The 19,601-nt window shown below is 53.3% G+C and overlaps 3 protein-coding genes across 9 annotated transcripts in view; 2 read left to right on the plus strand and 1 right to left on the minus strand.

The window, feature by feature from the left end:
- The window catches only part of ACRBP (acrosin binding protein), a 43,594-nt gene extending 42,434 nt beyond the window's left edge, over window positions 1–1,160 (plus strand). For 2 of the 5 annotated variants that reach the window (XM_075904011.2, XM_089771943.1), the window contains 2 exons: window positions 533–638; window positions 951–1,160. In XM_075904011.2, the coding sequence (XP_075760126.2) occupies window positions 533–638; window positions 951–976 (132 nt within the window). In that variant the 3' untranslated portion in view covers window positions 977–1,160. Of the gene's footprint in view, window positions 1–532 lie in introns of all 5 variants that reach the window. The other 3 variants (XM_089771938.1, XM_089771935.1, XM_089771939.1) reach the window with 3 other exon arrangements.
- Window positions 1,161–1,310: 150 nt separating this feature from the next.
- Window positions 1,311–8,939, minus strand: LOC102455801 (protein Wnt-4). Of its 3 annotated transcripts, XM_006124161.4 has the most exons (6): window positions 8,817–8,939; window positions 7,307–7,802; window positions 6,767–7,005; window positions 4,279–4,410; window positions 3,814–3,956; window positions 1,311–2,244 (listed from the first exon to the last, which is right to left on the minus strand). In XM_006124161.4, exons 2-6 carry the CDS (start codon window positions 7,369–7,371, stop codon window positions 1,777–1,779), a joined length of 1,047 nt encoding a protein of 348 aa, XP_006124223.3. In that variant the 5' UTR covers window positions 7,372–7,802; window positions 8,817–8,939; the 3' UTR covers window positions 1,311–1,776. The 3 variants fall into 3 exon arrangements, with proteins under 3 accessions (XP_006124223.3, XP_025040982.3, XP_075760153.2); XM_025185197.3 differs by lacking the exon at window positions 7,307–7,802 and having other exon boundaries at window positions 8,817–8,937; XM_075904038.2 differs by having other exon boundaries at window positions 7,307–8,833.
- LPAR5 (lysophosphatidic acid receptor 5) lies at window positions 8,864–19,331 on the plus strand. Its single transcript, XM_006124162.5, has 2 exons — window positions 8,864–8,992; window positions 16,692–19,331. Exon 2 carries the CDS (start codon window positions 17,005–17,007, stop codon window positions 18,124–18,126), a length of 1,122 nt encoding a protein of 373 aa, XP_006124224.2. The 5' UTR covers window positions 8,864–8,992; window positions 16,692–17,004; the 3' UTR covers window positions 18,127–19,331.
- The last annotated feature ends 270 nt before the right edge of the window (window positions 19,332–19,601 follow it).

A 19,601-nucleotide genomic window follows, 5' to 3' on the forward strand; every position in this document is an offset into this window, starting at 1 on the left:
GCCAGTGTCACAAATGCCTGCTCTGGAGGTTTCTTCACAGCCATCAGGGCTAGACACTCATTTAATAGATTCATAGAATTTGGGGCCAGAAGGGACCGTTAGGTCACCTCACCTGACCCCCTGTATGTCACAGGCCCTTACCCTTCACACTGTTGTTTGTAATGAAATGTGAGATTATGGAGAACAAAATGGAAGCTAAATAACTAACCAGCCAACCATAGGTCACCAAGCTAGTGCAGGCCAGCTCAAATCACTCCATGTTCTGCTCTCTTCTCTAATCGTTTTTCCAGGAAGGCTTTCCCCTCTGGCACCATTGGCTGCTGCTCCCCATGCAGGGTCTACACTCTCCACCCTCACTTCCAGGCCCTCCTCTGATCAAGGGACAGGCACTCACATTTTCAGGACTCATGTTAACAGGAGACAGCTGCTTCTTACTCCCTGAAGTCCCTTTGGGCCCCTAGATGTCCGGGTGGGGTGTGGGGAGAGGGACCCACGCCAGACTCTGGGGATAAGGTTATCATTCTCTGCTCAGGTGCTTCGCCATGGTTGCCACAGGAATGAGACCTACCAAGTGCTGAGCGACGAGAAAGGCGAGGAGGAGGTGCTACGCTGGAGCCAGAAATTCTTCAGCTTCACGGAGGGATGAGTGGAGGAGACAGGACAGAGGGAGATCCCCAGGGAGGAAGGCTAAAAGGGGAATAGGGCACTGAATGGACTCTGTGGAGGCAGAGAGATGAGGAGACACTTGATAGGATCTGAAGCAACTTTCCCCTACCTCTGTCTGTCTCTCTGTCCCCAGTAATAATGTCCAGTGCCCAGCCCCTTTCGTCCACGTGCCACTGCCACCTTTCTGCCCTAGACAGCAGTGGGATTGACCGCAACCCATAATTCACTGGGGAACCAATGACTGGGGGCGGGGTCATATTCACTGTACGGTTTCACTGTCCTCCAGGTGCCTCCAAGGCTCAGCAGCTAGGAAAAGAGATTCCAGCAACAGGAGAGGCATCAGGCCTGGGGTGATTCAACTGAAGCCTCTTCCCGTTTCCAGGTTCCTGCCCCAAACCTGCCGTGTCTTTTACCCTCCAGTATCCTGTCATGGCATCACCCGTGGGCGCTTCCTCTCTATGATGTTTGGTTTTATAAAGGGCCCGGACAGCCCACGCACATCACTGTCTCTGTTCCTTCTCAGCCGCGTGGCTCCTCTCCCAGCAGCCCCTCCCTCCACACTCGCTGCACCAGCAGTGTCTCTGGGACTCTCACTGGTTCCCCCTGCGCTTTCCCCAGCACCCGCTCAGCGAGCTGCCGACAAAGGGCACTGGCGTCCTGAGCCTCCGGAATGGACTGAGCACCCCCCGGCCACGTGTGGAAGTGCCCACCAGAAGGGCCGCCAGGGCTCACACACACAGGAGCTCACGCTTGCCTCTCCTGCTGATACAGGACTTTTATTCCTCATATTTAAGGGTTTATGGCACTTTGTGTGTTCACCCGTCCAAAGATGAATACAGAGCTCACCGGCCCCAGCCCAAAGCCCTCGCGCCACAGCCCGGCAAACCCCTTTGTAACAGGGCAGCAACCTCTGGGCACCCCCCACAGATGCCCCCTCTGGAGCCATCAGCTCCCTCTTTATTGGGGCAGTAAAGACAGCCCCGTCCCTCCCTCCCCCTACTTTGTATATTCCTCTCTGGAGCTCTCAGTCCCTCTCACTGAACCCCCTTTCCCCAGGTCTTCCCCTGCCTCTGGGTGCTGGCATGCTGGCCCAGCACTCGCCCCTGCCCGTCACTGGCAGGTGTGCACCTCCAGCAGGTGGCGGCACTGCTTGCACGTGACAGAGCAGCACCAGTGGAACTTGCAGCTGCATCTCTGCACCACCTCGGCCTGGGCCGTGCGGAAGCCCCGCCCACAGCACAGCAGCTCGCAGCCGTCCGTGGCATGGGATGTCCGGTTGCACTGGCGTCCAGTGGTGCCAGGAACCCCACTGCGGGGATCCCGGACACAGAAATCTGGGCTGGCCATCAAGTAGACCAGATCGTGAGCTGTGTAGGGTTTGAAGCGGGAGCTCTTGGGCACCAGGAGCTTGCGGGAACCAACCCGCTTGGGCTGCACCTCTGTGGCCCCCTCAAATTTTTCTTTCAGGACACTTCCCACCTTGTGGAAGGGGGGCATCACCTTCCAGCAGGTGCGGACCTCACAGGAACCTGACACTCCATGACACTTGCACTCGACCTTCATGTGGGACAGGATGGCCTGGCGAGCAGAAAGCAGCTGTCAGAGGCGATGGAAGGCCTCATGCAGCCCCTACCCCACCACGCCTCACCCGAGGGTGCCAGTGAGAAGTGGAGCTTCTCTTTGCCTCCCAGGGGGTGCTGCATGTGAGGCGTGTGACCTACAGAGGCAGGGGAGGGCAGCCTGGGGAAAGGTGTCTCCCTGTGTTGTGATCGGGATCAGAAAACGAATGGCGGCCGCTCCCAGGAATATGAAGCACAAGTAACGGATCCGCTCCTCAGCTGGAGGGCCCAGTTTGAGGGGAAGGGCCCCACCCCGGACAGAGAGATCCCTTTGCAGAGGGCTATGAGCAGGCCGTCTCCACGTGAGAAAAGGGCCCACTCTGAGGCACTAGGGAAAGGTGTCTACTCGCCACAAAGCAAAGGGAAGCCCCGGAGCAGGTGAGGGGAGAGGAAGCCATTCATGTAGAAAGAGGGGAGGGAGGGAGGACTGGCATGAAGACAGAGAGAAGGAAGTGAATCCACTTAGAGGCAGAGGAAGGGGCTCCATCTAGGCTATCGGAGGGAAAGAAAGCTGCTCTGCAGCAGGTGGAGGAATTAGGATCCATCCAAGGCATAGAGGGAACAGAGGCTGAGCAATGATAGCCTCGCGGAAAGGCAAAGAGACGGGAGGAGACGGGCTCTCCTCAGAGAGAACCACCTTGGGGGGCATTCTAATCTGGACAAAGGGAGTGGGGGATGGGACAGGCTCTGGTACCCAATCAATGGCCCAACAGGGCTGGATTAGCTCTTCTGGGGACCTGGAGCAATTACATTTTGTGGGGCCCTTAGGAGCCCCAGCGCGCAGGAGGAGACTATGGGTTGTGCTAGGGGGTTAGGTGCTGAGGGCTCCCTATGGGGTTGCAGGCTCCAGTGTGGGACTGGAGATTGTGTTTGGGGTGCAGAAGGGGGCTCCAGGCTGTAGCCAAGGGGGTTGTAATACTGGAGGGGGCTCAAGGCAGGAAGCGGAGGTGTAGGGTCTGGGCTAGGGTGTGGGAGGAGGCTCAGGGTAGGGAGTGGTGTCTGGACTAGGATGTGAGAGGGGGCTCAGGGTAGGAGCTTGGGGTGGGAGGGGTCTGGGGGGTTATAGTGTGGGAAGGGACTCATGGTTGGGGCAGAGGGCTTGAGAGTAGGGTGCTTGTGTGGGGCAGCTCCCCTTTGGTGGCCAGGTGGCTTTGCGGGCTACCCTACACTCCCCTGCAGCTCTGGGTCCATGGGAACTTCAGGGGCGAAGCCTGCAGGTGAGGGAAGCGATGGGATGGAGCTTCCTGGTGCTCACAGCTCCAGGCCAGCGTGTGTGCGGGGCGGCAGTGCACAGCCATGTCTCCCCCACGCCAGGCAGGGCTGGAACGCAGGCGTGCTAGTGGCTGTAGTCCAGGGCCCCGGGCTTAGGAGGCCCTGAGCAAAGATCTGCACATTTGTAAGCTGGATATCCTTGCGCAGCCCCTTTCCCCAGGCTCTGGGCTGCAGCCCGTCAAGCCCCTTTCTTAATCTGGCCCAGGGCCCAGACATCTGGGTGTGACCCCGCCCCCACACAAGGCGCAAAGCTCACCTTCCTCCCAGCCTCATTGTTGTGCAGATTCATGAGCGCTCGGCTGGAGGAGACACCCCGGCTCCGCTCGGGGTTATCCACGAAGGCTTGAGAAAAGGCAATTCCATAGGGTAGGTTGTCAGAGCAGCCTGACCACTGGAAGCCTGGGAGAGAGAGGGAGCATTCATAGGCAAAAAGGCTGCCCCAGGTGTGGGGCAGGTGCAGGGTTGTTCATGCATTAGCAGGAAAAGCAGAACACTCTGCTCATCTCTCCCTTACCCCCTCCCCTGCCCACGCATGGTTCCCTTCCCTGGGACACACAGGGCAGCACTGTCCATCCCCATCTTTTTTTCCCTCTCTCCTCTGCTGCCCCCTTCCCAGTGGTACCTAGCAGGCTTTGTGCTCTGTTCCTGAGCCTCCTTCCCTCTGTCTCCATGTCAAAGGGGCAGGAGGCGTCTCTCTCCTGCACCAACCGCTTTCTGTTACCTTCCGAGCTGACCCCACGGATTTTACGATCACACCCGCACTTCTCCAGCTCCCCACGGCTGCAGGCCCGGGTTACGGCGAATGCCAAGCCCGCTGAGGACAGGGCATGAATGAAGGCGGATTCTCGTGTGCCTGCAGAAGGCAGAGAAGTAAGCGTTGGAAGGAACAATTTCTTTCAGAGTTGTCAGTCAAAGTTCTCCTTCAGTTCCTTGGCAAAGAGGGGAGGTGCTGCAGCTTTATCTGGGTTACATGCCAGAGGTAGCCTGGGAGATGAGCCCACAGCCAGGAGAGGAAAGCCTGTCTTGGTAGGGCACTAGGGAGATCCCACATGACATGCACTCAGCTCTGGGCTCCCCACTCCCAGAAGTCTCATGTCCCCAGCAGAGAGGGAAGGGGATGCAAGAGGGAAAGAACTGGGGGGAGAGTGGAGAACAAGACAGCATGCAGTGAGGCTGAGCACAGGAACCATCCTGCAGCTCTGAGGATGTCCATGGTAGGGTTGCCAGGTGTCTGGTTTTGAACCGGACAGTCCAGTATTTAAGCTTTCTGTTCGGGAAACAAATTGAGAAAATAGAAATGAGAAAATAGAAATGTCCGGTATTTTCTAAATAAGATGTAATGTCGATTGTGATGTGATGTCAAGTGTGTCCGGTATTTTTGTTGAAACCATCTGGCAACCCTAGTCCATGGACCTGGGAAGTTGTCCATCCAAGTGAAGGGCCTGGAGCCTCATTTCTCGGGACTAACGCATGGCAGAGAACTTTTTTTTTTTTTTTTTTGGTTTGCTAGTACTTCTGCAAACTAATAAAAAAAGGTTTGAATCAAACTGAAACTGTAACATATTTTGGCATTTTTGGTCAATCAGATTGGGGGAAGAATAATTTTGGGTCAAACAAAATATGTTGTTTAATTTGGGGGAATTTTAACCCTTTTTAAAGAGAAGGTCCCCACCATACACACACACATTCAACCTCTAGCTTAGCCGTTGGGGCACTTATGAGAAGGGAAGGTTCCCAGGTGCATGCTCTAACCATCAAGCTATTCTGGAGTGGAGCGGTCTTGAGCTCTCCTACTAAAGCTGGGTATTAAATACTTGAACAGTCATTGGGCCAGTGAGAGACAGTGAGAAACACTCTCTAGCGCAGTGGCTAGCTCCGACACAACCCTGAGAAGTCGGGCATCTGGCTTCCACTCCCTGTGCAAATCAGTTATTTTCAATTTTATATATATATATATATATTATTGCAGTGCTATTTATCCACAGCAGAATCTTCAACAACAAGGACTGAGAGTGCCCCATATCAGACCATCCTAATGGTCAGGGTGCTCATGGGGAAAGGATAGCTAGGGCCAAGTCCCTGAGCTGTGTTCTGAACCTGGCTCTTCCCCATTCCAGCTAATCTAATCAGGGTTATGGGGAGGCCAAAATCAACACCACATTGAATCTTTCAGTTTACCTGAATCTGCTTTCCAAACACAAACACACTCTGTGGGCTTGGTGAGCATTAGGTTTAATAGGCTGCATGATCATTAAGAGGAATAATCTAGGTAAGCATTAGGATCAACATCTGGTTGACATTAGAATCAGGGTGAGGACTGGGGTGACTTGGGGTGAGGGATAGCCAGAGTACGCATATTAGTTACAGCAGGTGTGTACAGTTTAGTGTTCTACTTGCTATTAGAATTAGGATAAGTGGGTAAGGTTAGGCCTTGGTTTGGGACTAGGGAGAAAGTTTAAAAGTTAGGGTACTTGCAGTGGCATAGCGAGGGTATTATTCACCCGGGGGCACAGGCAAAATTTGTGCCCCCCAATCATTTGTTACTATGTATATGTTATTTATTTCTAAGTCAGCAAAAATAAAAATGTAAATAAAAAAAAGAACAATCCCCCAGCTGGACCCCCACTACCATGTGGGGCTCCCTCTGACACATGGGGCTGTTCCACTTCCAGCCAGACTGATGCGCCCTCTGGCCAATCAGCAGCTGCGGTTTCTCGGGGGTGAGCTACAGGTGAGACCTGGATGCTGAGGCCCAATGGGTTGTGCCTTGGAACAACTGGCAGTGAAGGGGATTCTGGGGTTGTAGTTGCAGAGGGGGCCTGTGCGCTAGCTGTGTTCTGCGCATGCTCAGCCTGAACCCCACCCTGTGCGCTGCCTCTGCTGGGCGCATCACACTCAGTTTTGATTTCCTGCAGGTGTGGAAGCAGCTGGCGGCCGCAGGGTCCTAGCACAGTCCTTCCCTTTGCTGTCTGGCCAGTGCTCCTGGGGTCCTTCCCACCACTGTCCAGCTGTCAACATAACTTTTGGCAGCTAAATTGGCACCCCCCAGCGTGGCGCCCGAGGCAACTCCCAGCCCCCCCCCCCCCTCCCGCCGCACCACTGGGTACGTGTCAGCTTTAGGGTGGGGTTTGGAAATAAGCCAAAAAGTTGGACACTGATGGCAAATGTTCCATGCACTGCCCAGATCTGCCTAACTCTTGACCTCTGACCTTGTATGGCAACCTTGCCAAAAACCTGTAGTCCCTGCAGCGTGGAACAATTCCACCGGCGGTTGTAAAACTGGTGCTGACACTCCTCTATGGCCAGCTCTGCTCCGCGCTTCACTGAGTCCATGGCTTCCACTTGCCGCTGGCAGATCCGCACTTGCTCCTCTGCCAGGCCCTTCAAGCCCTCACAGGCACGGGAATCTCGTAGAGTCCCTCTCAGGGAGGGCTGCTTTGCCAGGTACCTGCACAGAAGAGGAGGGGGAGAGAGCTGTGCTCAGAGAGAGGCTGTGGAGATGCTAACTGCCCAAAGGGGAAAATCCCTCTTCATAGCCTCACTCTGAGGAAAACCAGGGAGATATTCTCAGACTCCCCACAAGATTTTCCAGCCCAGGGGAACTCCAGACTCCCTTTGGCATGCTGAGGTCTCCCACTCCTGCCCTTGCCCGGGAGATCTGTCTTTCATCTCTGTGGTGGGGGTTAGGGTCCCTCAACCTCCCTAGGGGACCTTTCAGTCAGACAAGATCCAGCCTGCGCCATACTTACAGCCAGGTCACGGCAGGGACATACCGCACTGAAATCAGCACAACGTACAGCTGGACAATCTTCATCTTCTCCCTGGAGAGATCTTAGCCACAGCCCCTCTGCCGTAGCTGCACCAGTGCCTTTCCCTCCTCCCCAGCGCCTGGTGCCAGAGAGTCACTCCTCAGGCAGTCCCTGTCCAGTGCTGTAGAGAGCAGGTACCTCCGCTCTCCCTAACACCAGGAGCCGTCTCTGGAGGCCTGGCAGCACAGGAGCCCCAGGAAATGAAGCAATCTCCCAGGTTAGCACTGCAGGGACATCCACGGTGCCACAGTCCTCTGGGGACTGGGAGGCATCACTGGAGGGTCATGAACACAGGGCCGGGGCTCCACAGCAGCTGTCCCAGAAAGGGGGTTTACATGGCGCAGTTCAGGGTGAACAGCAAGCAGGCCCACAGTGCCACATGCAGATTCTTTGAGTCCACTCCTGGGGTTAATGCGTTAGAGTCTCTCTCTTTTCCCTGCAGATCACACAGCCCGCAAGACAACAGAGTGAGACCGGCTGGTAACTAATAGGCTCCTCTAGGCAGGGAAGTCCCAGTAATACCAATCTGCTGTCATGGGAGGACTCAGTTCCCCAGTATCTTTTTCTGCCCCCACCAGTTCTTTTGGGAAGCCAAGGTGAGTCGAGCAGTGGTTCCAAGGGAAGCACCCGAGGAGAGTCGGTGCTGGTCTGGGCCTCCCTCACCTCCCTTTCTTGGTGACTTTCTCTTCTCGGATTCTTCAGACTAGAGATTCCTCTTTTCTGTTCTGCAACCCGCATGGTTACAGCAAACAGACAGCTCAGGCTGCTGCTTTCTGGCTCCCTTAACTCTTTCCCTGGCAGCTCGCTCTCTCCCACGCCTCCATTGCAGGACTGAGTGTAGGGACAGCCCTGGGAATGGGGCGGAGGTAACACCTCTCCCTGGGAGGGCTATCTGTGCAAACTGACATTGGCTCGGTTGGTAAATATGCCCCCTCTCAAAAAACAAACCAAACCCCAAAGCACCCTCCCTGTGGGACCACTGGGGGATGAGGCAAATGTAACCCTTGCGTGCTGGGAGCAAGAACATGGGAGAGGAAGGGTTCCTCTAAGCAGCCTAGGAAACACCCCCCTCTATAGGCTAAGGAAGGTTTAAAGCTGTGTGTAGTTAGCTACACCTGGCTCTGGCTCAGCTGGGGCACGAAGCACCTATGAGGTGAAATGCTGCCCCTTGTGCTTATCTCATCTCGCACATACAAATTCCTCTTTTTGTCCCAGGTGTCACTGGAATTGCCCACCATGCAGACTGAGCTGGGTGATGCCCCATATTCCCTCCTGCAGCCCCTTTCCCCTCCTCCCCCCAACTTGCATGTCTCCGTCTCTGCCGGTCTCTCTTCCCTCCTCCCAGTCTTGGTTTTATCTTTTTCAAGACTGAGCTCCCAGGCCAAAGACATGTTGGGATCTGCAGCTGCCAGGTGGAGCCTGCAACACGCCCCCAGGAAGCAGGTCTTACCTGCTGCCGACTCAGGCAGGGCAGGGAGGTGAGGAAATGCAGGTGGCTATGCTGTTTTCCCTGGCGAGCTGAGGGTCAATGGCACATCTCAGAGGCTTCCCTTGGTGCTTCCGGACCCTGCCTGAGACAACACAAGAATGGCAGCTCCTGGGCTGACGTGTCAGAAAGTCACAGAGGTGGGTAAAACTTTCCAACAGGGACAGCAGAGAACTAGGGGCTAGAGTTAGGGCTCCACAAAGACTCCACTCCCAGGAATACACATGGTGGTCCAGGGCTGCAGTGCTAGGCTGGGATATCTGGGAGTGGGAGAGGAGTATTTGTTCCCATAGAGGGGTTAAAGACTCTCTCTGCCCTGTACTGAGGGGGGGGGGCAGACTCCTCCCCAGTCTCTCTCGTGCATTGCAAGCCTCCCCTGGACTCTCAGTGGAAATTCAAGAGCCACAAAATATCGTAAGCACAAGGCTCCCAGCAACAAGAAAGCCAGAAGGGGGCTTGGCTCAAGAAGACAAGCACTAAAATGAAGCTGGATGAGCTCAGTGGCTGGGCTGCTATTGTCTCCGCGCAGGATTTATGAGCCCCAGACATGTGCCCCTGGAGCGTGACCCTGTGTCAGGAGGCAATGGCGGTGGATATGGCCCAGCCAGAATGAGAGGCAAACACAAGGAAGAACACCCCAAAGGCAGGGGAGCTGGACCAGAGCAGTGGGGAAAGGGGCCGGGGGTGATGAGCTGGCAGGGGGTGGGAACAGGTTCACAGCCCTGGGGGGGGGTCTCCCAAAGGCAGGAGGCATGGGAAGAGAGCCGAGGGCTCAGTGCAGAAGGGTGTTATCTCCCTGGTCCCAACAGCTTCCGAGGTGAAGGGGGCGCAGACCACAGGGAATGAGATAACAGGGATACTGCAGAGGCTGGGAAAGAGGCAGAAACCTCCTGCTCTCCCTTCTCTGGCTTCCCATGACCCTACCCTACCTCCATGCAAGCATTACCTAGAGTCTTTTGCCCCCTGCAAGCCACCCAGCCTGGTGCCCGTCTGGCGGGCAGTTAGTGACACAGCACCGAACTGCAGGGTCACTGGGATGTACACCAGCTGTTCTTTGCTCCTCCTCAGCCCAGTCCTCACCCTCGCTGCACCTCTCCTCTGCCCTTCTTCCTCTGCAGCAGCCCCATCCCAGGGAGCTGCAGGTGGCTCTGCTCTCCTGGGGTTTCGTTCTTCAGTGCCATAATTCCCCAGTAAGCCTCTGGAGGCTTGGGCCTCTGTGCAGCAATTTCTGGCTAATGATTAATCTCTCCTCTAGCTCAGTTCCTCCCCATTTGTTCCCCTCATCTGCTAGAGGCAATGCTTCCCCTACTGCCCATGAGCCACGCGGGGGTGGGCGAATGGAAAGAAGCAATGGGTCAAAGTGGAAGTGTCCTGACCCACCTTTTCCTGCGTTGCCCGCTTTCAGAGGGGCGGCTGGGGGAGCCTGGTAAAGCAAAAGCAGCGAGGGGGCCGTAGCGCTTTCCAAAGGGCCTAGGCTTCAGCGGCTCAGCTGGAACACGGCGTGCGGCACTGCTCCCCAGTGTTCACAAAAGAGCAATCTCTGCTGGAGCAGGGGCAGCAATGAGCCATCAGGCTGACTGGGAAATGAAGCGCCAGATCTTCCCAGAGCAGTCTGGACGAGCTTGGCTTGCTTCAGACCTCGTTTTGTTAGACGAGAGCAGATAGGCTTGCTCTCAGTAAATGCCTTTCAGGGGGGCTAAAGGGAGGGAGAGGAGCTGTGAGAGCCAAACACATAATGCTGCCACAAGAACCCTTGTGTATGAACCGGCTGTGACTATGTTCAGGCTGGAAATCGCAAGACAGTTTCTAATCAGAGAGGAGTGAGATTCTGGGAAAGCCTCCCAACAGGAGGAAAAGGAGAAAGAAACCTGACTGGGATTAAGATGGGTCTGGATACATTTAGGAATGTAGTTATGTGACAGGTTTGCCTGTGAGAGCGGCAGACTGGACTCAGGGACCCAGCAAGTCCCTTCTGGCTCTATGTTGGGATAGAGAGGAAAGTGCCGGAGCCAAGTTTCTACACGCCTCTCTCTGTGCACTTTGCTTCTGTTCTCCTTTCAGTTTTGATTGATTGGTTGAAGTAATCACAGTGGCTGTGGTCATCAGGATAAGGGCATTCACCTGCTTTCAGCTCTGTGCCACGCCAGGTTAGGAGCCAGGAAGTGAGTGTTTGGGAAATTAACAGCTCTCTGAGCATGGGACCTGAAACTACCCTTTGGTCCTAGAAATACTGTGTGCTGCCCTGGTGATTTAGGGCAGTAGTTCTTAGGGAGACATCAAGTCATTGAGAGAGTTGCCTAGTTTTATAACAGGCTACGTAACAAAAATTAGCAAAATCAGTTCCAAACTAAAATGGCTTGCAAACAATGAGTTGTTTATGCTGATCTATATTTTATGCACTGATCTGGGAGTACACTATTTATAGTCCAACTGACTTATTTTAAAATTATATTATGAAAATGTGAGTCAGCAATGTTTCAGTGCTAGTGCACTGTGACATGTTTGTATTTTTATGTTTGGTTTTTGTAATCAAGGCAAAAGACAAATCTGATTCCTGAAAGGACTACAGTCATCTGGAAAGGTTGAGAACCCCATAAAGTTTGTTTACAGCCACCAGTCCTGGTTCTCAGTGTTCTGTGCTGTTATTTAGCCCTAATTGACCCTTATGTGTTTTCTAACAGCCCGCTCAACAGTGGAAGTGCTGGTAATGCTGCTAGACAATATTGATTTCCTGTGGTCCAGAAAATTCTGTCATTCGGAACCGGTCAGGTCCTGAGGGTGCTGGTCTAGAGAGGTTCAGCCTGTAGTTTGTTGTTCCTCCTGGCACTGTGTTTTGGTAGATATAAGTGTATCAGTAGGTGCATGCAGTGTGTACGGGGCCTGTAAGCCCTATTTATTTTCACAAGCTAAACAGGGTTGCTGTGGTTGGAGCTCTGATAGGATACCATTCGGCAGTGATTGGTGTGGAGGAATCAGAACCGGTCTCAGTAGGAGGCCAGAGATTACTAAGTGTCTGGAAATACCTGTAATCTGTTTTAGCTTACTACCTGCACCCTTTGTGGACATTAACTATGCTTTGCTATCCTGGTCAAAAACACATCTAGACTGCTTCCAGTTTGCCTCCCTAAATTCCCTGTGCTTTGAATGGGTTGCGGGATTTCTTCTCTCCTCGTGAGGCTCTGTTAATTAGCTCTTTGTGAAGTTCTTTGAGTGCCTTGAGAAAGCAGCCACTTACATCACTGATGATCAGTCTTTGTGGGGTGGCTTCTGCACATTCATCCTTGGAGATCCACCCCAAGTGCCGTGGTCTAGTGGTATCTTCTGGAAATATTGCCCATGGGGGAGCCTCTTCACCCTCTCCCTCACAGCTCTGAGGAAGCCAGGGTATCAAACCGGGTTGTGCGCTCCATGGCTGTGTCTAGACTGGCCGGTTTTTCTGCAAAATCAGCTGCTTTTGCGGAAAAACTTGCCAGCTGTCTACACTGGCCGCTTGAATTTCCGCAACACTGATGATCTCATGTAAGATTGTCAGTGTTCTTGCAGAAATACTATGCTGCTCCCGTTCGGGAAAAAGCCCTCTTGCACAAATCATTTGGCAAGAGGGCCAGTGTAGACAGCACAGTACTGTTTTGCGCAAAAAAGCCCCGATGGCTAAAATGGCGATCGGGGCTTTTTTGCGCAAAAGCGCATCTAGATTGGCACGGACGCTCTTTTCCGAAAATGCTTTTAACGGAAAACTTTTCCATTAAAAGCATTTCCGGAAAATCATTCCAGTCTAGATGTGGCCCATGTGTGTCAGTTCCTTTCACCTGCCCCACTCAATCACAGCCCACTATTCCGCTGACTTTATTGAAAATGTTTTTGCAACAAGTACTAGATATTTGAGGTTAGAGGATAGTAATTTAGTCACATTTTACTCAACTTCTAGGAATTTGTGAAATTCCCTGCACCTGTGACTTACATTTCCAGCAGGATACAGAACAACAGACTCCATGGTGAAGGAAGCCACGTTCCAATGCTCTGCATCTTGTTCAGAGGCCTTTTCTACCAAGGATGCACCCGTGGTGCCCAGCATGCCTTGGGGAGGCAAACGCCCATCTCATTTGTCTGCCTATCAGTCCTTTCCTCCATAGGCAAGCAGACCAGCCAGCCAGCATCAGGCCCTCCTTCGGCAGGAGGTACTAGCACAGGGGTGGGAATGCTTTTTGGCCTGAGGCCCACATCTGTGTGCAGAAACTGTATGGCAGGCCATGAATGCTCCTGGCAAGTGCCCAGCCTCGCTCCCTGGCTGGAGCACCAGAACAGGGCAATGGAGCTCAAGGGCCGGATGAAAGACTCTGGTGGGCCAGATGCAGCCTGTGGGGCCTAGTGTGCCCACCCCATTGTGGAGGGTGAGCCAAGAAGTTCCCAGGATCAGGGGGAAGGGAGGGAGTGAATGACACTGAATTGCAGCAGCTCGTGGTGCCTCTTGCCTGGTGACCTCTGTTAAGTCTGGAGCAGGCTTGGGCCTTTGGGAAATCTGTAGGGCTGGGCTGCTCCCAGATCAATGAAGTCGTCCCCTGTGCCTAAGGTGGCTCTGCCCTGCTGCAGAGAGGCTGGAAAGGAGCATTGCGGGCACAGCTCATCGGGTGCTTGCCAGCATGGTGCTGGTCGCTGGCATTCAGCATGAGCTCCAGACATGGCGCTGGCTCGAGACTCAGGAACCCTTGCCACGGGGCTTGGGCTAGCCCCAGGCTTTCCCGGGCCCGGGCTGGCTCACTTTCCCAGTTCTCTTGGTCTGGATTCCTCAGGAGCCATTATAAACTAGACTCCGAAGCCACCCGCCATCTTTCTTCCTGCTGTCCTGCAGCCAGCGGTGGATCTGGAAGACAGGAGAGAGAACAGCACCCAGATCCCCCAGGGGCTCAGCTCTCGCCAACTCATCCTTTAACTTGTCCAGCAGGCCCCACTGACACTGGGAGAGCGACCCTGCTCCGTGGCGAGGGTGCGACAGCAGACGTGTGCCGCCAGAGCTTTTGCTTGGCAGAGAGAGCAGTTTGGCTCATCAAAGATGGCTGACAGCGCCTGCTGGAAAGCATCCCAGCTACCCAGCACCAAGCACTGGCCTGCAGCGGGGATGAGCCCAGCCCAGCACCTCCCCAGTCACCAGGCTGACCGTCAAGCCTACCTTGGCCTGCTTGGATGAGTATTATCTGCGGGCCAAGCAAGGAAGATAGGCAGCACTGGCTCACGAAGCCTTAAAACTGGGGCTTATCCCCACTGAAGCACTCCAGGAGTGGGGCAACAGGCCTCGCTCAGGTCAGGATGTGGTCAGTAGGGCCCAAGGTGCATTGCTTTCTGCACAGAGGTAATGGGCCTGCCCTGAAGTGCCTGGTTTTCACTGACCAGCTCTGCCATCTGGGTGTGCATGGCTTGCCTGTCTGTAGAGATGTGACACCTAGTCATAGAGCACAAGCACCCTGCGGGGAGCGGGGAGCTCTGCTGGGCCCCCTCCTGGCCGGACCCCACTTGGGGATGGGGTGGGCTGAGCAAACTGCTGTAGGCTGGAATGTAGGCAATTGGGACTCATGGTTTGAGGAATGGTGGTCATGCCCACTGGTGAGAGCAGGAGTCAGACGCCAGGAACTGGAATTCATGGATCTCAAACAAGGCAGGAGTGTAGGGGCTGCTCTGACAGGCCGGAACCAGGAACAAGGCAGGACTCGGGAGTGAGGCAAGAAGGCAGGGCCCAGTGTAGCAGCCAGCCAGGGATGCACATAGCTGCTCAGACACATTTTTGTGCTTTATCTTGTGTGTTTGAGTCCGTCGGAGGCCAGACATCTCCTCCAGTTGGGAGCTTTGTGGGCAGTGCCTAGGGAGAACTAGGGTCCAGGAGGCCATATTCCCTGTGAGTGCCAAGGAGCTGCCAGATGGGAGCTGCAGGCTGAGGATTAGCTGGGGACCTGCGTTTGAGACTCGGGACCCCCTGTGCCTGCAGCGGGATCTGTGCAGACAAGGGCCTGCAGAAGAAAGTGAGACTACTTACCCTCAGGAACGGGATGCTTCTGTCCACATGGATCCCGTGAGTTGCCCTCCTTTAGCCAGCGGAGTGTTATGTAGCTGTGAAGGAGCCGAGTGCAGCAGGTGCATTCCTACACCTTTGGGAGGGGCACGTGAGGGTGTACAGGGCATGTTTACAGACTCAGTAGATGCTGCTGGCTGAAAACATTGTGAGCTCAGGAGCATCAGCCCACAGTGGGATGCGCATGGCACAGCCTCTCGGAGAACTCCCCCTGCTGTAAGATGCAGCGCCTCTTTATCTGCCAGTAAATGAATGTCCTTGAGAGCGGCCATTGCACAGTCCCACTGGCTGCCCACTTCCCCTCCTCCTCAGAGTCCTGCTGCTCACCAGGCCCTGAGATTCCCGTGGACAGACCCAAGATGTGTGGGTTCCCTATCCCCTCTGTGTTCTCAGACACTGAGAACTCCTGGGGGGGACATACAGATGCCACACCAGGGAGTGCTTGCGGAGTGGTCTCATTTTTGACCTGAGTGGTTAGCCAGCCTTCAGGATCTTGTGGACTATTTCTATTAGGAAGAGCAATTAAAGACAACCAGGTACTTCTGTGATGAAATCCCATCAATTTACCAAGAATGTAGAAAGTTCTGTTTCCCTGACCACAGTGGGAATCAAACAGTAGGTGGCAATGTCTTTGCCCCAAGTTCTAAGCCTCTTTCTAGCCAGCGCTCAACCTAAATGAAATTCATAGGCAGCGGGTTTAAAACAAACAAAAGGAAGTTTTTCTTCGCCCAGCGCACAGTCAGCCTGTGGAACTCCTTGCCAGAGGATGTTGTGAAGACCAGGACTTCAACAGGGTTAAAAAAAGAGCTTGATAAATTCATGGAGGTTAGGTCAGGGTTAGCCAAGATGCCAGGGGCTGGAAATGGATGACAGGAGAGGGATCACATGAGGATTACCTGTTGTGATCCCTCCCTCTGGGGCAGCTGGCATTGGCCACTGTTGGCAGACAAGTTACTGGGCTGGATGGACTTTTGGTCTGACCCAGTATGGCCGTTCTGATGTTCTTATGTTCACCCACAATTTGCTGCCATCTAAACCATCTCCCACTCCTGGATTTTTAGCAGCCCTTGGACTGCACAGGCATGCAGGCACTTTAGTCCTTGGTAAGTGACTTTCATTGTGTCAGCTATCACCCAACAAAGGGGATATTAAACTGTTCCCTCGTTTGGTGTGACTGGCAGATGGCTATCACACCCAACAGCTCCAGTGAGATGGTTTTTCTGCCCAGACCCTGCATGCCAGTGTATCGGTGCAGAGTCACTGTTAAATAACCTGCATGTCTGCACAGAGGAGAGGGGGGGATTTGTGTTGGTGTTTGCCTGGGGACGTTGTCAGGACTACAGTGAACTGCTAACATTTGTGTCCTGGAACAAATGCCCCTGGAGCACCTAACTGAACACTTGTGGTTGTGCCAATTAACTCACATTGGACAGGAGCGGTCTCTAATCTGCACAAACCTTGTGCTTCTCTGAAGCTCAGGCTTGTTTTCAGTGAGCAGGACAGTGCAGAAATTCAGCCTGAAATAGTTTATCATTCACCCTTAGACTCTGCCCTCCCTGCTTCACCGCACCATCCTGTCCTGTCCCCTTTTACTAGCTTTCCGCTCCTTCCCTTGCTTCCCCCACCCCTCCTCTTTCTCTCCTCCACTCTGTCTTCCGGAACACTTATTTCTTAGTCTCTTTTCTTCCTCTGATGAGTGTACTAAGGGCAAAAGCCAACTCCCTGGAGCTTTTACTACTTATAAACTAGACTCATCCTTGATTTTTCACTCTGATTAGGGCCCATGTTGTTGTTCCACGTCTGGCAAGAACCTAGCACTGCATCCACATCACCACTGCTGCTGGGAAGAGTCTGTGAAAAGGAACCAGTGGTTGATCTCTAAGCCACCAAACCAGGAGACCCACTGAACAGCTGGTGACAGAATCAGCACAGAGGGAGACACCCATCCATTTCCTGGGGGAGATGAGGGGAGTGACATGCCCTGTCATCCCCTGAGGGTAATGATCTTCCTCTGTACCCTTTGCTCTGCTCCATTTGCCTGTCACTGGCCTGAACTACATCCCTGAGACCCTCTCCAGGTTGCTGCCGGGCATGTCAAATGACAACGTCTCTCTCAGCCTGGAGCAATGCAAAGATTACAGCGCCAACCACCGGCTGCACCTGGTTGGCTACAGCCTGATCTTTGTGGCAGGCTTGATGCTCAACGCTATGGCACTCTGGGTCTTCCTGCGCTACCTGCACCTCAAGTCTGTGGTGAGCATCTACATGTTCAACCTAGCCATGAGCGACCTGCTCCTTACGCTCTCGCTTCCGCTGCGGCTTTACTACTACTCCTACCAGCACTGGCCCTTTGGCAACTTCCTTTGCCAGGTGTCCGGCTCCCTCTTTCAGATCAACATGTACGGCAGCTGCCTCTTCCTCATGTGCATCAACCTAGACCGCTACATTGCCATTGTCCACCCGCTCCGCTGGCGCCACCTGCGGCGCCCCAAGCTGGCTCGGTTGCTCTGCCTGGTGGTGTGGGTGCTTATCCTGTTGGGCTCTATTCCGGCTGCTCTCGTCCACGGGTCAAGCTCCTGCAGGAAGGGGAACCAGACCGTCTCACTGTGCTTTGAGAGCTTCACCGATGTCCTGTGGCAGAAGAGAATCTTCCCACTGATTATCCTGGCTGAACTCCTGGGCTTCCTCTTGCCACTGAGCTCAGTGACGTACTGCTCCATTCGGATCTTCTGGACGCTGTGCCAGACAAGCGGGACACAGAGTCTGCGCCAGAAGAAGACCATCCGCTTGCTTGTGGTCAATCTGGTCATCTTCATCATCTGCTTTGTGCCCTACAACACCACGTTGGCAGCCTACGGGATGATAAAGGCCCATGTGATCCAAGCTGAGCCGCCTGTGCGGGACTCGGTGCGCCAGGTGCTTATTGTCACAGTCCTGTTGGCCAGCATGAACTGCTCTCTAGACCCCCTCATTTACTACTTCAACACGGAGGGCTTCCGTAACACCTTCAAGAAGCTGCGGCGGGGACAGGCATGGGACTCCGAGATGGGGACAGCCAAGATTCAGATCCTGGAGAAAAAGCCCTACAGTGCATGCTCCAGTCCAGCAGCAAAGCGGTACACAGGCCAAAACTTCATTCTCCCCAAGGAGGATTTGCCACTGGCTACCCCCAAGATATTTTTGAAAGACCCCATCCAGGACTCAGAAATATGATGATGGGAAAGTCCTGGGGTTGCTGAGTTTTAGGGTGGCTACAAGATGTCAGGAAAATTGTGGGAGAAGTGGAATGGTTCAAGAGGGTGGTAAGGAGAAGCCACTGGAGGATGGCAAACTTAATGAGGCAAAAATAAACGATGAAAAATCTTTTACAACAAAATGAGATATGGTGGTGAAATGTTTCTAAAACACTGAGTACTGTGGGGAATATGTCCCTAGCGCACCCCCCTCCCTCCTGCGCGCACACATGCTGCAGTTTTTATTTTGTTCTTTACAGAGGTTCTTATGCTGTGCTCATCACTGTAGTATCTGACTGCAAGATTTTCCAAAATGGGATTTAGATCCTCAGCCTCCTTCCCTCCCCCAATTGCTACCTAGCCCTGCTGGTGCCTCAGTACCCTAGACCAGTGTTTCTCAACCAGTGGTATGAGAACCCTCAAGGGTACTCGAGAGAAGTCGGAGGTACATCAGCACAACTGAAATTTGGAGAAAACTGAATTTTTGTTTTAAAGTTTTACGGCACTATGTACTTTTTCTGCTCAAAAATTTCATCACCCACCCGGCTACAATTAAGTTGTTTAAACAAATGTGTTGCAATGGTAGAAAAAAATTATGTGCATCTGAAAACTGTAGGTACTGGGGGCACTTACAAATTTTTTTTGAAAAAGGGGTACCTTATTTAAAAAAAAAAAAAAAAGGTTGAGAAACACTGCCCTGGACAGCCAAGTTTCCACTGGTAAAGTCCCCAAGATGTCTATATTAACGCTGCTGGGCATGCACAAAGCTACCACAGTTGTGACGTCCAGCACCTAGCTCCCCCTCAGGGGACGCTTAAATTAGGAGGCCCCCACTAATTTGTCTTCAGTGCCCACTCTGATGTGCGTGCTCTGCTCATACCCCAACACAGAACACATCTGGAGGGGGAGGAGGGTGACAGAGGGGTCCCCTCTTCAAATCTTCAGCTCAGTGGTTAGAGCACCTGCCCAGGAGGTGAGAGGCCTGGATGTTGAGCAGGGACTCGAATATGTCTCCCAACTCCCAGGTAAGTGTCCTAACCTCTGGGGTGGGTCCTTCTGAATCTACTCTGCTAAAGCTAAACACTAAAATATAAAATCTGGGAGTGGTGGCCGGGGTAGTCTGTAACTTTAAAAACAGTGAGTAGTCCTGTGGCACCTTAGAAACTAACCAAAATATATAGTATCATGAGCTTTCATGGGCAAATCCACTTCATCAGATGAATTGGAGTGGCCATAACAAGAAACTAAGATGTATATAAAACAGCAGAAGTAGTACCTGCCAATTGTTGCACCTGTGTTAATGACATTAATTAAGTGGGGCTGGATGTGTCCCATACGTAGCTTTTGATGTGTTAAATGCAGCTATTAAAGGCAGGAAAAATTTCCACTCCTATTCATCTGATGAAGTGGGGTTTGATCCCAAAAGCTCATGATTCTATACACTAAAATATAAAT

Source organism: Pelodiscus sinensis, chromosome 1 (genome assembly GCF_052426305.1).
Source record: "Pelodiscus sinensis isolate ZL-2025 chromosome 1, ASM5242630v1, whole genome shotgun sequence".
Taxonomy (NCBI): domain Eukaryota; kingdom Metazoa; phylum Chordata; order Testudines; family Trionychidae; genus Pelodiscus; species Pelodiscus sinensis.